The sequence below is a fragment of the Eleutherodactylus coqui genome, chromosome 3 (genome assembly GCF_035609145.1).
Source record: "Eleutherodactylus coqui strain aEleCoq1 chromosome 3, aEleCoq1.hap1, whole genome shotgun sequence".
NCBI classification, from domain to species: Eukaryota; Metazoa; Chordata; class Amphibia; order Anura; family Eleutherodactylidae; genus Eleutherodactylus; species Eleutherodactylus coqui.
The window spans coordinates 291377620-291395471 of NC_089839.1; the positions used below are offsets into that span (position 1 = coordinate 291377620).

At 42.5% G+C, this 17852-nt stretch overlaps 2 protein-coding genes across 4 annotated transcripts in view; both read right to left on the reverse strand.

The window, feature by feature from the left end:
• Positions 1-1108: 1108 nt before the first annotated feature.
• On the reverse strand, positions 1109-9016 carry LEPROT (leptin receptor overlapping transcript). The gene is made up of 4 exons (XM_066597675.1): positions 8914-9016; positions 7552-7627; positions 5422-5608; positions 1109-2761 (listed from the first exon to the last, which is right to left on the reverse strand). The coding sequence occupies exons 1-4, from the start codon at positions 8927-8929 to the stop codon at positions 2645-2647; spliced, it is 396 nt and encodes a 131-aa protein (XP_066453772.1). The 5' UTR covers positions 8930-9016; the 3' UTR covers positions 1109-2644.
• A 4588-nt stretch (positions 9017-13604) lies between these two features.
• The window catches only part of DNAJC6 (DnaJ heat shock protein family (Hsp40) member C6), a 60625-nt gene continuing 56377 nt past the window's right edge, over positions 13605-17852 (reverse strand). For all 3 annotated transcript variants that reach the window (XM_066597678.1, XM_066597677.1, XM_066597676.1), the window contains exon 19: positions 13605-17144. In XM_066597678.1, the coding sequence (XP_066453775.1) occupies positions 17043-17144 (102 nt within the window). In that variant the 3' untranslated portion in view covers positions 13605-17042. The remainder of the gene's footprint in view (positions 17145-17852) is intronic.

The following is a 17852-nucleotide window of genomic DNA, read 5'->3' on the forward strand; positions in this document are numbered from 1 at the left end:
TGCCCCATCCAAAAAGACGGTGCACTAGGCATAACACAGTGTATACAATAGGGGATAACGGGGGTCCCGTGTCCAAACAGCCTGTCGCTGCAGGGTCACTTCTCCCACAGCAGTAATTTCAGAATGAATGGAGTGTTGGCCAACGCATGCTTAGTCAGCGCTCCATTCATTTCAATGGGACCGATACAAATACCCAAGTGCTTACCGCTCAGCCACCTCTGTCCGTCCAATTGAAAATGAATGGAGCAGCGGTGTCCTTGCACGGCCGGCACTCCATTCAGTCTCCTGCTCACTGCGGCAGGTGCAGTGAGCCCGCAGCAAGGAGAAAAGAGGGACATGAGACCCCCGTTCTCAGGATTGGTCGGGGTTCAGTGGTAAAACCCCCCACTGATAAGCAAGTCATCTTGTGGTTAGGGGATAACTTGGTACAAACCCCCTTAAATGGGATGTGGGTCTGATTGGCTTCTTAACAAATAATTATGCAATGGTGATCAGTTTATCAAGATATGAAAACACAAACATCACAGGTGGCACCTTCCTTGCTGGATGCTCGGATACTGACTTCAGTCTTCTGAATCCGTCTTGGATCTCCCTTGGTGTTTCTGCCTGACTCGGATCGTCTTATTATTGACTTTGGCCAGTGCTCCTTGCTTAACTAATTAATTCCTGTTGCTTATATAGCACCATTATATCCCACTGAGCTGTACAGAGCCACCTAATGTCCCATTTAGACAGGACGACGGTAGTCTAAACGACCGCACGAGCGCTAACACCACTGCTAAGGTCGTTAGCACTCGTGCAGAGCGTTTAGACAGGCAGAGATCACCGCTGGATCGTAGACTTCTCGCTCAACAGGTTAACATTGTACACGAAGCACTGATCGGGGAGCGTTTACACGTGTAAATTAAGTCCCTGTCCACCGTGGGGCTCACAATCTAATGTCCCCATGTCACACGCAGTACATTAGGAGTGATTTTATAAAAAGCTAATTAAAGATAACCTGTTACCTCCTGTAAGCACCATAAACTAAGTTATGAGGTTTATCAGGTCCCGCTGTGTCCGGGGGGTGTACGTCTTATACTTAACAAGCTTCTTTTTTTTGGGGGGGGGGGGGGGGAATGAGTACTTTTCAATGGTACCATTTTAATGTATTGATGATCTTTTGAAAATGTTTAAGTGGGGTGAAACGAGGGAAAAAAAATTCAAATTTGCCATTTTTTTGATAGGGGTGAGCTTGCTTTTACAGCATACACAGTGTGGCAAAAATGACGTTAACTTTATTTGCTGTGGGTCAGTAGGATTACAATGATCCAAAATTTATATATAGTAGTTTTTATTTTTTTTGTACTATTTTTAAAAAATAAAATCTTTTAAAAAACTGCTGTCACCATTGAACTGGTGATCATCTGCAGGCACTCAATTAAGATGCGCCACAGGCCCATCTCCTGGCCTTGCTCCATACAAATCCCACCGCTGGAGGGCAACCATGAACGCCCTTTGGTGTTAAGGGTTAATCTATCAGTAAGTTTTTAGTGTGAAGAGAAATTTGGAAAACCGTGCAATAAAGGGGAGAAGATACAACTTTCATGCAGATGTGGTCCTTGACCCAGATTCTGCCAGGAGAAGCAGCGCCACTCACTAGTGAAAGCTGCGAGGGACGTGTATCATTACACAGTAGCCATGAAAACGACTGCCCATCTATTTAATACATGGACGGCCTGAGTTTGCTAGAGCGAGAGACGATGCTTGATATTCGCTCTGGCTCACAGGCGGTGATCTATAGACCCTAGTAAGGCATTAGTACAATGATGGGACAACCCCTTTAACCCTTTCCAATCCACTGTCTGACGTCTGAAGACATTATGATTTAAGGCTGTACAGCTCTGATGTTGGAAGACATCTGTCGGGGTTCTCTTACTGTATATTGCCAGCCTCTCTGCTGTCGGAGCCTATCCAACGTGTCACCTCATGCAGTACTGGCTTTAGCCAGCATATAGCGCCATTGTATAACAGCAGAAAAAGAGTAAGCCCCCTAGGAAAACCAGGATACAAATTGGATTGGAAAGGGTTAAAAAAAAGTCATGAAAGTGAAACAAAAAAATGAAAAAAAAAAAATCTACTCGGAATAAACTAAAAAAAAAAAATAATGACTGAAAACCGTGGAAAAGTTAATAAAGCTACATAAAAAATATAACCATTACTGATTATCACTTTAAATTAAAAGTTTTACAAAAATGTCATTATTCTTTATTTTTTTTTCCTTAATGCATAAAACTGTAAGCTACAAGTATTTAAAAGTGCTTCTGCTCCAACAAAAAGGTAAAACACATAAAAAGCAGTAGAAATGACACATTGAATATTCCAAGTTTTGATACGGTATACAGTTATAAAAGAGCAGTCCGTCTTGGACTCGTGTAGAACACGAAGGTCATCAGAAAAGGGCGTTTTTATCACAAGAGGAGATTTTACAAAATGAAACCTGTTAAAAATAAAAAAAGAATCCTTCCATGTCACGTAGGACGCACGGCCTCGCCTGATCTTCATCTTCATTAGGTATACATGAAAATAGGCCGTGATCGATATACTAGCGTTGTATATAGGAGCAGCAGGGGGCTGTATATACAAGATGAGAGGCGGCTAGGGTTTACCACTGCTCCCAGCTGAAGTCATCACCTCTTCCAAAGACGATGAAAAATCCCAGAATGGTTAGGAATATCACGGCGTTCCCTGCGAGGACCAGGCCGCACGCACCCCATTGGATCTGCGATAAAACAGACAATCCGTGAGAGAATGTACTGGATGTTCAGAAAGGCTGAGCTTTTATTCCTACATTACATTTCTAGTTCTCAGATTTGTTTTTACATTTTTTACAGCATTCGCCGCGCAGCAAAATAGACTTTGTTCAATGAGTCAATAGGACTACGGTAATAATAATAATAATTTTTATTTGTATAGCGCCAACTTATTCCGCAGCGCTTTAATACCAAATTAATAGAGCTTTTTTGTTTTCCTATTTTGATAAAGGAAATAACATTTTTTTCTTAAACTAAAACTACTTCATCACCATATTCTGAGACCTGTAACTTTTTAAAAAACTTTTTTTGACGATTGGGCTGTGTGAGGGCTCATTTCTTGTGGGGTGAGCTACAGATTTTACTATTGCCATTTTGTTGTCTTTTTGATCACTTTTTGTTCAAATTTTTGGAAGTTGGGATACCAAAAAAAATACTGCAATTCTGGCATTCCTGTCTTTTTTTTAACATGGCCTTCACTATGCAGGATAAATATTGTGATATTTTAATTGTTAGGAATTTTATGTACACAGGGATAAATATTTTGGGGGTGGGTGGGGGGCTGATAGAGTGCGGGAAGTCTCACCCCTTACCCTCCAAGCCTGATCCATAGACCTATACACACTTCACAGCAACCTGATGAAGATTTACAATAGGCGGTCATGAAGTGGTTAAATGCTGGCCATATGGAAAAATAATACACGGGTATACTCATGCATCCTGACTACCCGCAGCTCCAGTGCCACCTCTCAATGCACCGGGCTGATGCTCTGTTTATAGGCTGCAGTCAGCCTGTTGAAAGGACGTCACACTACGCAGCGTACTGTATTATCTTCCAGAATTAGCGCAGCCTACTGTATTATATCTTCCAGGATTTTATATCAGGTCCGTGATTGGCTGCAGCAGCCTGTGACATCCTGCCAGACTGCCTTACAGACCGGATATAAAATTCTGGAAGATATCATACAGTACGCTGCGCTAATTCTTCTGGGAAAATACCAGGCGACAAAGAGGAAGCTGGATGAACCCCATCTTATTCAATGGAGTCTGTTCGGTTCCATCATAGGGTAGGGTTTACATTTTTAGAACATGAAAATGGAACCCCATAACAGAAGCCCAGCACAGGTGTGAGAGGTCACGAATCTTACGAAAACCATGGTGTTATGAAAGCTTCCATAAAATCATATTCCTAATATTCATAAAACTGTTTTTTGCGATCCCCTCCTAAAGAAAAGTCATGTTCCTGCCAAAAAAAAAACAGATCTCACTGCCCCAAGGTTTATTTTCACAGATGCAATAATAGCCTGGAACAAGCTTCTTCAAAGCCTCTAGAGGTCTGTCCTATTTAGATATTTGTCTTCATTATTATATGAGGGACATGTGCGCCATCTGGTGGTGGTTTTTTAAATTGTAACATGCCCTGTCATCTGTGGCATCTTCAGCTTACCTGTCTCTAAATGTACATAAATCTCTGTCAAGTCCTTTGAAAATGTTTTTTTTTCATTGCAGATAATGACATTTGAAGGGGTTGTTTGGTTGCCGGACATTTCTTTTAACTTTAAATGTGCTAAAATAACAAAACCAGTGGTACTTGCCTGTCCTCAGCCCTGGTGATCTAGAGCTGCAGCCCAGTGGTCCTCCCGGTCTTTGTTGTGGAATGGCAGTCAGGTGCTCTTCCCCTGGCATAGAAGCTCACTGCATCTGAGCGGCGAACGGCACCCAACCACCGCGGCGGTCAGGTGGTTTCTGTTCTAAAACGAAGACTGGGGGGACCATTGACCTGTAGCACTGGATCCGCGGGGCTGAGGACAGGCAAGTACCACTGGTTTTGTTATTTTAACACATTTAAAGCTAAAGTTAAAAAAAAAAATCGTCCAGCAACTGGATAACCCTTTTAAATGCTACATGTCCTAGGATCGCATAGGAAGTGTTCAAGATGCAGGATATGAGCTATAATATAATTCTAAGGTATTCTGAACATACATGTTAATGACTCTAGACGTATTCAAACAAAGAGTACCTTAAAGGGGCTGTCCAGTTGTAAACTATTGATGGCGTATCAGCAAAATAGGACATCCATAGTAGATTAATGGGGGTCTGTTGCCAAGGACCCCTGACAATCAACTGTTCGCTAGGTCTTTGTGCTTGGGCACCAAGCTGATTTCTGCAGGAAGCAGACAGCTGTGTTTTCCTTACAGTGGCCAGGCTTGGTATTGCAGGCCGAGCTCGCATTGAGGTAAATGGGAATTTGGCCTGCAATACCAAGCCTGGCCAGTGCAGTGGGAACAGAGCTGTCTGTGTCCTGCGCAATTCAGCTCATTATACGAGCGCGCCAAGCCATCAAACAACTGATTGGCGGGGTTCCCAGGTGGCAGACACCCGTCACTCTATTATTAATGGCCTATTGTGCTGATAGACCATCAGCAGTTTACAACTAGACAACTCCTTTAAAGGAAATGCATTGTTAGAAAATGACCTATTGTTTAAATAAGGGTTTATGCTAAACCAATTGAAAATAGATAAATATTGCTGATCTTTTTTTTTTTACTACGTTACAATCTATTTTAAGTCCTTAAGGACACCGTGATTTTTTTCCAACCCCTTTCCATGAGCTTCGTACGTTACCTACCACTGCTATTCTGGCAAGAATAATGGGAAATCCAAATGCGGAGACCACAATCCCGGTGGTGAAGAAGTACGCTAGTTCTCGGCAGGAACTGCTTGCTGCGTCGCTGTCGTCACTGACTCTCATGGCAATAAAATGTGGAATGGGGCTAATAATGTAGAATATCAAAACAAAAAGGGGCCAATATATTCTGAAAAGAAGAAAAAAAAACATTAGGTATCAGAAAAGACATTCCTGAGTAAAAGGACGACACGTTCTGCTGAATGGGATGAGCAATGAAAACCCATCTAGTCCTGGGAAGGTGGCTATTAACCCTTTCCTGCTTTACCCAAGCCAAATATGTATTCCAATGACTAAAGGCTGGGGCTAATTATTGTATGCCTGCAGTAACATATCAATGCCTGGACACCTGATGCACATGCAAAATACATTCGTGTCACACGGGATATCCAATATTGTGCTTGTTGAGATATGCACATTTTTAGGAAGAGGGTAGCTTTTTACATTTCATTCCTTTTATTAATGTTTGTTGCCTAATCCTATTAATTTGTTTTAATATATGTATTAACCGTTTAGTGACCGGCTTATTTTTCATCTTAAAAACCAGGCTTTTTTTTCGTTTTTACATCGTTACATTTCAAAATGCATAACATTCTTATTTTTTCGTCGACAGCCATATGAGGCCTTGTTTATTGCAGGACGAGTTGTATGTTCTAAAGGTCCCCCCGTGTGTGCCTATAATGTATTGTTTAACTCTTATTCATTTTTTTAAATTTTTGTACTAGATGGGAAAAAATTAAAGAAAAAAAAAAAAAACATTCCACCTTGTTTTTTTTTTAGGTTTTATTTTACGAATTTTATCGTATACATGAAATGTCAATACAATTGTGGCAATACCAAATGTATATAGTTTATGTGTGCTACTAATTTTCTACAATAAACTTGCATCGCTGCATTCCAAGACTCAAAGCATTTCTATTGATCCACCAACGGAGCTGGGTGAGGTAGCGATTCTCGCCAGTTTCCATCACTACCATTTTGGGGGTAAATGCAACTTTTTGATAGGTTTTTATTGCATATTGCGACACAGATGGAGCACTGCAGTTTTGCCTCTTTTTCTAAAACGGTGTATACTGTGTGGTATTAATGATATGCTAACTTTATTCTTTGGGTCAATACAATTACAGCAATGCCAAGTTTATATTTTCTTACTCTGTCACAATAAAACCTCTTTTTATAAAATAAATAATAATAATGTATGCGCATCATCGCTTTTCAAAACCCATAATGTTATTTTTTTGCCAAGCTGTAGTGTACCTTCCATTTATACCATTTTGGAGCGCACACAACTTTTTGACGGCTTTGTATTGTGTTTTTTTGGAGGTATACGAATGAAAAATAGTAATTTTCACACTTAAAATTTATGCTGTTTACCATGTGGGATAACCGACACAATGCTTCTATAGTACGGGCCATTACAAACGCAGCGACACGTAATAGGTTTGTTTCTTTTCTTTTTCCATAATAAAGGGGGTTTGTAGGAAAAGTGTTTTTCTGCCATTTTTAAAAAATACACTCTCAACTTTTAATATTTTCTTTTTAAACTGCTCATATTTGCATTGAGTTAGTGAAGGAATGTTGAGGAGGGAGAGTTGAGAAGACAGAGGAAAATTGGTCTAAAGTGTTTTTTTCCCTGTATATGTTTACCAGATTTTGTTGGGAAGAGCGGGGGGTGGGGAGGGGGGTGTAATTCATTTATGTATAGTTATGCTTAAATGTATTGCTTGGCTGGGGAAATATGTATATTATGTTTATGTATGTATAAGGGCTTATTCACATATCGGACGGCTGTAAAACGCTACTGTGTGATGTACGTAGCGGCATATACGCCGTCGGACAGGGGGAGACAGCCCTTCTCTCTTCCTCGCTGGCTCTCTGCAAGGGGAGGAGGCAGGATGAGGCGGGAGCTAGTGTGCTGAGCTCCCATCCCTTGCCGCTGTTTGCAATAAAGGGGCAGGGCTTAACTTCGCCCCCATCCCACCCCTCCTATTGCAAACAGCGGCAAAGGGTGGAGAGAAGAAGAGAAGGGGGGACGGAGTAAATCCTGCCCAGACTATATGATAGGATTCTTACCTGTAACTCTCTAAGGCACATCCCAGCATGAGGAAGGTTAGACCAATGGCTCCACTAAATGATAAGGCGACAAGTGCTAAAAAGAAGGGTGAAGAAAAGATACAGAGTAAGTGGTAAATCCAAAACTATCATAGATCTACAATGCAGAGGAGATTGTTGCTGAAAGGGGCTTTATAAATAAAGTTTATTGAAATGATCATCGGTATGCTCCTAATATCTGGTATTCCTCTCGGTGGGTACGGTTTCTCCTTGCGTTGATCCAGCTGGTGCAAAGAGTCTTACAGGCAATGCACCCTGGGAAGAGATATGCAAATTGTACAGAAAGGAAGCAATTGGGTTATTTTATATACAAAAGAAAGAAAGTAAGAGGTTTTTTTTTTATTTTGGTCATCAATAGTCCCAGCATACGTCTGACATGCATGGTAACCGGCAACAAAAATTTGCAACAAAACAAATGTTTTGGAGGGGTTGTTTTGGCATCCCCCCCCCCCAAAAAGAAATATAAATAACTCAAATAAAAAACTCAACTTTTTTTTTTTTTTTTTTACGTAAAACATGCTTTTATTGCGAGAAAGTGAGGTTGCTTTCATACTTGCATTAGGGTCGGGTCAGGGCATCCGTTTCTGCTCAGTTTTTGGAGGAGAGAAACAAATAAAATGGGGGGGGGGGGGGATGATCAGTTTTTTTCCCCCACTAATTTTAATAGGATTTTAAAAAAGTGAAAAAGGTTCCGTTCGCTTCCATTCCGTCAAATTTCAGTTTCTTGTTTTTTTTTGTTTTTTTTTTACGGAAAAATAGTGCAGTCTGCGTGTTATTTTTCCATCCAAACAAAAAAAAAACGAAACCTGACGGAATGTCATCAAATCAGAAGGTTTTCGTTTGCTTTTGGGCAGATCTGATTTTCTCCGTTTTGTTTTAGCTTCTCTCCTCTAAAAACGGAGATGGAAACCCTGAACTGACCCGAACGCAGCCTTATAAACACGATGACACATAGTTACCATCGCACTACTAGCGTGCTATTTTACCGCAAGTGAAAAAAATGCACAAAAAAACCCCTCACCCAAAAACCTGATAGAATAACCCGCACCCCAAATTATATATACACCCCAAAATGGCAACACTGTACAAAAAGTACACATGAACAAAAGTTAAGAGCTCCTGCAATACAAGGATGAAGAAGAAGGAAACAGATGTCTGGTCACTAAGAGGTTAAATCTGTGCCCAGAGCTGAACCACTTTGTAGCCGGCAGTGAAAGAGTTATGTTGTGCGCAGAACACGGAAGTAGCCGCGTTACCCGACAGACAGGACTGAGGCTGTTGGGATAATTAGTAGAGATGAAGGTGGAAAGACTCCGACGATACCTTTAATCCCCGCCATGTTTAGGGCTGCGCTATCTTTGGTACAGTCTGTGTTTACACTGCTGCTTCCTGACTGTTAGCCAGTGAGAGGAAGCCAGAAGCGCCGGCAGGAACTCAGCAGCGCAGCTTGCTGCACTCTGATTGGTCACGTAGGCTTGTCACTCACGCGAATCCAAGACTTCATTGGCTGAGAAGACTTCCCGCCTTCTCTCCCTGTATTTTGTTTCCACCCCGCCTTCTGTTGCCGTGAGGACATAGTGACAGAAGGCAGATTATGAGAGAGAACGTTCTGATTGGACGAGAGGGATGTGTCAGAACGTCTTGATTGGAGGGGAGGTGTAAGCCTAGTAAAGAAGTGCGTTTCTATTGGACGTTGCGCTTTTAGTCAGCTGCTGTGTAGGTTTCTCCCTTAGCACATATGTGAGGTGGTTTTTTTTGCTCTGTCCGTAGTTAGGTTACACAATGAATAATAGAAGTCTGAAAAAATGCACCTATTATTATTTATTTTCAATTTACTCCAAATACAGATTTCTTCCATTAAAAAAAAATATTTGGATGGTGTATAGTAAATCAACCCTCAGGTTTTGGACAAACAAAGATGGCCGCACCACGGACACAGTGCATTAGTATACATCAGTAGTCTAATGGTGTCTTTACATGGCACAGCTGCGGCACGCATAAACGCCCAACAGCCGTCCCAGCAACAATGGCTCCCCTGCTTTCACACAGGAGCGATAGTTTGTCAAGAGAATGGAGGCAGACAGCTGGAGATCTCTTTTGGCCACTTGTCGCCATTCACTGCAAACCGGCAATCACTCAAAGATTGGGTGAGAAGCCGCTCGGTAGTCGTTCAGTTTCACTGAAACCGAACAACAGGCGACTAATCAGCGACTTCTCGTTCGGGGCCGACAGTCGCCCACAATCGCTCTGGGGGGCTGTGTCTCATAGTGGGTCCCCCATTCCTGTGCCGTGTCTTCACAAGATTGGCGCACAAGTAATGTACACTAATTTCCGGCAATCTTAAGTTCGAGACTAAGCAGCACAGTGGACGAGATTTGTGAAAATCCCATCCACAGGCTGCGGACAATCCGTAGCGGCCAAGCCGCGCTGAAACGGTCATACCGCTGCATGGCAATTTTATCGCCGTTTCCGCTGCCGTCTCTCTCCTCTCTATGGGGAGAGATGGCCGCAGCAGAACAAGCTGCTTTCAAAACCCGCGGGGACTTCAGCTGCGGAAATCTCACAGAATTTCCGTGCGATCTCGCTGTGGACATTCTGCGGGATTAACGCCTGTGTGAACGCAGCCGGAGGGGTTTCCCAGGCAAAAATACTATTGATGATCTAACCTCAAGATAGGTCGTCAGTAGAGATGAGCGAGCATACTCGCTAAGGACAAATACTCGAGCGAGTATTGTCCTTTTCGAGTACCTGCCCGCTCGTGAGAAAAGATTCTGGTGCCGGCAGAGGTGAGCGGTGGGTTGCAGAAGGGAGCGGGGGGAGGGGGGGGGGGAGAGATTCCCCCCCCCCCCCCCCCCCCCATTCCTCCCCGCTCTGCCCCCGCTGGCACCCGAATCTTTTCTCACGAGCGGGCAGGTACTCGAAAAGGACAATACTCGCTCGAGTATTTGTCCTTAGCGAGTATGCTCACTCATCTCTAGTGGTCAGTAGTTGATTGGCTGCGTTCCGCCGCTCAGGATATCAGCTGATTGGGCAAGCTCTTTCAGCGCCGCTACACGCGGGTCAAAGTGAAAGCTGCGTATTTACGTGCGCATATAGTACGTAAAAGGTCCCATTAATTTGCCATGCAAGTACACAGTAAATATGCAGGTTTCTTGCGTATATACTGCATATTTGCATCGGAACCTTCATTTCAATGGCCTTTTGCGATGCGAAATACGCGCCAAAATAGGTCATGGCGCTTTTTTTTGTGTGTGTGTGTGTGGAAAAATATCCACCTGTGAATGAACCCATTGAAATTAGTTCTGCACACGGCACAATATGCGGCGCAATTACGCCCGTGTGAACTGCGCTTAGACTGCAGTGGGAGCTACTAAAGAAAACGTTGCAAAGTTTTTAATTAATCCCTACTGCTAAAAGGGTCGGCCCAAAGTATATGCTTTAATTAGAAAAAAAATTACCCCCAACTCCAAAGGTGTCCTTATAGCCTTAAGGCTGGGTTCTCACTGGGCGGATTCTGGGCGAAAATCTCACGGTTTGGCCGCAGCGAAAAACTGCGAGATTTTCACCAGAAATCCGCTGCTTCAAAACCCGTGGCACTTAGCTACGCCTTTTGAAGCGGCCTGGTCACACACTCTTCCGCTGCGGTCGGCACTCCCAGGAGAGCGCGGCCGCAGCGGAAGAAAAAAAAATGAACATGATGCAGCCGGCGAATCCGCGCTGCAGCACCGGCTTCTTTCGGCTTTGCCACGGCGGATTTCTGAGAAATCTCGTTCACATGGCCGGCCAACCCCGAATTTGCGTCCGCAGGCGGATTTGCCTCGGTGAAATTCCGGATGAAACTTCCGCAGAAAATCCGCCCAGTGTAAACTCAACCTTAGGCTTTTAGGAAACTAACATTACCACAATATAATCAATACCGTAATGATACAAGAAGCCTTTTCATAAGAAAAAAAATGCATGTTTAATGATTTAAACCACAAACAAGCATGAAAATAAATCTTTGAAAACGTTAAAACAGATATATAGTTATTTTTTGTGAGATGACAAAATCATTTTTTTTTTTTAGAAGGAGTTGAAATTGAAACTTTATTACACAATGCTATAGCCATGAGACCGGGCAAAAAGTCTAAGTAGAGTAAAGAATGCGGTACGATGATAGGTGGCTCTATTACAGAGGCTCAGAACACACGAGAATATCTACAAACAGAAATCAGGAACCGTTCATCAACCAATCACAGGATAAATAGTCACATTCCATGTAGAGAAGACAAGCCGTTATTTGTTCTGAAGCTCTTTATACTCTACGTATCATAATCATTAATTCTTCTTGTAACTTTATTACTTTGTTGTATGTTTTTTTGTCATCTTTCTGTTTAACATATAAAAAGTAGAACCCAACATTCGGTAGAATAATTAAGAAAAAAACCTCTAAAATTAACATGCCACAATGTGGGAAGGTAAAGCACAACTCCTGAAATCACAAGGAATTATAAGACCTAGAGTCATCCTCGTCTGCTGAGGCCTTAGTCTCATGAGCGACGATCCGCCCGTGCTTCTGCCCGATTCTGACCGCTGCACTGCAGGTGCAGATGACTCTCCACACCGCCGGCAGAAAGAACACATGGCCGGCAATGGAGCCGGTCATGCAGAGAGTCGTTTGCATGTAGTGCCGCCATCTTATCGGGCAGAAACACGGGCGGATCGTCGCCCGTCTGACTGAGCCCTGAGTTGGTAAAGTCTATTCAATAGTTTTAGTTACAGCTGTGTCAGTGATAACCAACATGGCCACCCTTAGAGTACCTGCAAAAGCTGTTACTAAGCTTAGTGCTGGAGGGGCAAACCTGCCTAGCTGTGTACTGAAATATGCCTCATGGACCCATCAAAGCACAACTAAGTCTATTAGTCATTTACGGGAAGCTGTCACATTGAAGATGGCAGAGTAGTATGTTAATTGGGCACAAGGAGGCAAGCAGACTGATATATTGTATCTTTTCTCACAAAAATATATATATAAATAAAATAAATCTTATTATTTGCATAGCACCAACTAATTCTGCATCACTTTCAGATCATTTTTTAATTAATTACCCCCCACCAAGCTAGGTAATGATTTTACCGACCTCAGAAGGATGCTGAGTCAACCTTGAGCCGGCTACCTAAACTATTTGGGGATTGAACTCGCAACCTTCAGGTCGTGAGCGAGAGCTTTCTGCCTTAACACTTTGCACCATACATGTTGTGTGTATGCGTAAAGGTGGTTTCACATCTGCATTCGCAGTTCCACCATCCTGCTCCATCTGTCTTAGGACGGAACCGAATAGACCTCTATGACTGCAATAGGGTCCGTTCAGTTTTCGCTCAGCTATTAGCCGGAAGAAAAAGTCCTGCATGCACTGCTTTTTCTTCCAGTATTTTTAGCGGGGTCTGTGGCGGCACATCCGACCAGAAGTTCCAACGCAGATGTGAAACTGCCCTAAATTGTATTTTATTCAGTTAGATCCATGATAAGTCTGGGATTATGAGTCTAGAGGGCGGTCCTACTCTGTAGTCATTGAGTGACTCCATCCATTGGACTCAAACTCAGGATCAGCAGGGATGTCAGTGAATAGAATACAAATTATCCTGGATCTTTTACCAGAAAACTATACAGTATATCAATCTGCTCGGCTCCACTTGCCCTATAACATACAGCCTTAAATGTGATGGGTCCCTCTAAGGATATCTGGAAAGTAAACCCTATAGAAGCTGTAATGGTAGTGATAAGCGATTGTCACTTGAGAGGCAAGAAACAGATATAACCATACTATGGGTTACAGAAGAGGAGGACTCAAGAATTTATATTTTCTGGTGAATTTTGGTGGTCCTCAGGGACTTACAATAGTTGTAGTTTTTAAGCACCAATGCAAAGCCATTAGAGATGAGCAAGCACGCTCGGTAAGGTCAGTTACTTGAGCGAGTATCCGCTCTTCTCGAGTAACTGACTTCTCGTCCGAGCGTGCTCGGGGGGGGGGGGGGGTGGCGGGGTAGCTGGGGGGAGAGAGAGAGTGGACACTTTCCAGTTACAACACTGGAATCCCAACACAGATCAAGAAAGACGGTGTTGCTCATTGCTGGTCCACTATTTTATTAAAGGTACTAATGTCTGCAATCTCTAACATTCTGGGTAAGTGCAAAACAGCTCGAAAACCACAAGTTGTTGATCGCTGTACTAATGTAATAAACACAAATTCCTGAATATACTTTTCAGACTGTAAACAAAGTGATTGTCTTAAAACTGTAGACATGTTCCAAGAAATGTGGTTACAAACCCCCAAAGTTTGGGATAGTTGGTAGCATTGAATGTATTCTTTAAGAATAATTGAAATTTTGTCAGAAATTTATAATGGTCCCATCCTATTGGTTGGGTTCTCTTAGGGTCTTAAGGCTGATCTACTCCGATCAAAAAAATTAAGGGAAAACGTAATCACAGTATAACCTCAAGTCACTTAAATGTCCAGAATATCAATCTGTCCAGTTAGGAAGCAGAAGCGATTGTGAATCAATTTCACCTGCTTTGATGCAAATGAGAGGGAGAGCAAGTGCATTGGAGACACAACCGCAAGACAACCCCCAAAAAGTGAACGGAGACGATTCCTCAATTCTCATCCTTCCTAAATGATTCTTCTCCAGTTTTGCATTTTGCTCCTGTCCTTATCACTACTGGTAAGTGAGGCGCTACCCGCAGCCCAATTAGGTTGCACAGGTAGTCCTGCTTCTCGAGGATGGCACATCCATACATACCATCACAAGGTGGTGTACTGTGTCTCCAAGCGCAGTCACAAGAGCATGGAACAGATGCCAGGACACTGGTGTCAGCCCAGTATCAAGACCAGTATCTGCTCCCTTATACAGGAAGTACAATGACCTTTAGCGAGCTACTGGTGTGCATGTTTCTGACCAAACTCTCAGAAATAGACTTCAAGAGACACCAATGTACTATAGTTGGATCTGTGCTTACAGCCCAGAACCGTGCATCTCAATTGGCTTTCGACACAGGACTCGAAAATTGTCAGGTCCACCACCATTGGTGCCCCGTTCTCTTCATGGACGAGAGCTGGTTCACGCTGAGTGCATACGACGGGCATGAAAGAGTCTGGGGATGATGAGCAACATTGAGATGTAATGTGTGACTTAAGAGTTCTGTTATTTTTTTGAGCAAAGTGTTGATTTCATTTTATTTTGAGCATGGTATATTTATCATCAGTCACCATCATGACCAAAGTTTACCAAGATGTCTACTCCATAAAAACCTTTGTAATCAATAAATCCTACTTTACAATAGATGGGCTTATGGGTAAATTGCCAACTGCCAGCAGAGAGTGGATGCTTCTAAAACTTTCACAAAACTGCAAAATTAGTCCAGAGGGTTTAATGACATTTTTACCCCTGCAATGATGATTAACCGTTCAGTCATTGCCGACTCTGGCTCACCCTACGGATCAACTCATGCCATTTTCGTCTACCAAGTACAGCTTCTTTTAACTGGCAAATAGTCAAGCCAGTGTCTGCCATGATTATGTCTAACCCGAGAGTTCTTTGCCAGCCTCTTCTTTGTGAACCACTGACAAAGCCCAGCATAATGTCCCTCTCCAGTCCATTTGCTCGCCCACCACCAGTACCTCTGTAGTATAAAAGATCATCTCCAGAGAAAATCTATTAAGGTCACCTTTGAAGATGGGGCCAAGTATCCAAACTTATTCAATGTGCTACCTGCAAGTTCAGCTTCCGCAGAGTTTATATACACCTCGAAATCTGAAGACGCTTCCCTCTAAAGCTAGATGGACATTAGAGTATTATGGAGCCGTGTACTGTTTGTGTAATTGCACGGACAGCACACTGCCCTATTATAGCCTATGTGGTTATAGGTACAAATAGTTTTTTTTCTCATGGACCTCTGGTCTGCGTGAAAAAAACTTATGGTTTGTCCTAATTCTGTCTGTTTCAAAGGAATAGGACATGCCATGAATTTGGGGAAGAGGGTGTAGTATTGGTAGGCACTGGCAGCTTCTTGTAGGCAAGACGCAAGATGTCTTTTGGCCCAACAGTCAAGGAACTATTATAAGAAAGTTTCAGTGGACGTTCTCCATAAAAAATGAACATATGTACATCTCACGTCTTAGAAAAACCTCTAGGCAATAAGCATGGACAGAAAAATCCTGGCCAATTGCTTCAGTCTGATAACCGTATTATCTTACACAGCTTTCCAGGGTAGTATGGCAATGGAAGCAAAGGGGGCAATAACTTCAAAGGCCCGCTCTGTATTTTATAGATGTATCATTGAGAAGACATTTTCAGCATGGCAATTGATCATTGTGCGGCTATACAGTCCAGAAGTTCTCATAGTAACAACTATCCTGAATAGAGGTACATGTACAAGCTGTCAACACCTCAAGATTCTTGGAGATCATGCAACGCATTTTCTTTCTTGACTCAGAGGTCCATGCGCAATTGAACCAATATAGTCATATCCAAAAACAACATAAAATGCAATAAACAAGTCAACAAAAGAGGCTTTAAATTTAGATCCTAACTTATGTTTCAGATTACACTGCATGTTTGTTACATAGAGCTAATATGTAAGTCACCCGATGTTAAAGATCACATTCTAACAAAATCAAAAGGATTAAAAGGGAACTTCCACCAAAATAGTTAGGAAGATGACATTGGTGGGTTCCTTGAGCTGAAGGTGCTATATAGAGAGTTTACATGCTTAAAGTCAATGGATCGTTCACAAGTTGGTCATGTTCCCTGATGGAAAGCAAAGAGAAGAGTTGGATTTTCAGGAAATCACTAGGGCTGCAAACTCATGGACACCCACCGATGTCCTCTGACACTTCTCTATGGTATCTTAAATGAGATTTTAAATATTATTCCCCTTTAAAACTAAAAGACCTGCAGCACAGGGCAATAAAGGTTTTGCTCATCCAACCCCAAAAAGCAAGAAGAGAGAGAGTGCAGCACAAAACATCTTCCTCTCGAAACCTGTGAAGTATCTTAGGTCTTTGGAGATATGGGTTTCGGCAGGGTATAGGGGTATTCATAAAAAACAAACAAAAACTAACACAGGCACATATGATGGACAAGAGCGGTCAGTTGTGTTTTAAATTAACTGTTTCAACTCCAGAGGATTTTAATTGAAATCCACATTATAAATAAAATAAATATCAAAATAAATAAAACACTAGGGAGGTAACTTAAGACGCCGGCATTTACTGCTATACGTAGAGTGCAAATGTTCATTCTCAAAAGGAAGATTTTCATGTCAACAATAATTCCACATTTGCCCTAACATACATGAAATAGATGGAATTATTGGAGGTTTGTAAAAGAAAAACCAGGAAAGGTCTGTCACGTTCATGGATGGATGTTATACTGCACAGGAGATAAGGGGGAGATATGTAAATAGGAGGAGATTAATATAACGGTTTCTGTCCTTGGTTTTCAAATTCTGACCAGGCATCATTCAGCTCCATAAAAATCATCTTTGCATATTGCTCGTACGGCTGCCCAGTGGCCTGTAAAGTAAACACAATGGCATTAAAGGGGGAATCCAAACATACATATTAATAATTCCCATCGCCCCCTAACCAGGCTGACAGTATAATGTTCTTCTACCCCCCCCCCCCCCCACCCCACACACACACACACACACTCATTGATGCTCAAGTGAGCACTTCTGTCACTTTAGCTCATACCAGGCACAGTGCCATACATTGTATAGTGGCTTTTTGTTGTATTGTACCTTAAGGCCCATTTACACAGGGCGATGATCGCTCAAAAATCGCTAAAAAGCGATGGTTTGAGCAATCATCGTTGCGTCTAAACGTGTGGCCATCGTGCACTTTTCGTGCACTGCTAGCTGTTCGTTAAGTTCAGGCCAAGCTAAAAATTGTCGTTCAGCCTTATCAGAAGTTCTCCACGGGTAGAGCTGATAGCATCGTTTCCCGTCAGAGAACAAAGAAACTGAAAGCAGATAAGAGCCCTCGGGCTATTAACTGCTTTCAGCTAAAGGCTTTATTTGCACACTTAATTGCTATTAAGTAGCTGAGTAGCTACTTAATAGTTTATGCAAAATGATTGCTCAAAGCTGTCACTCAAACTGTTGTTTGAGCGATCTTTGAGCGATCATCTCTCCATGTAAATGGGCCTTTAGTAACATTCACTTGAAAGAGGCGGAGCTGTTCTCAGGTTAGGTGATCGATGAACGTGAGGTCCCAAGCCTG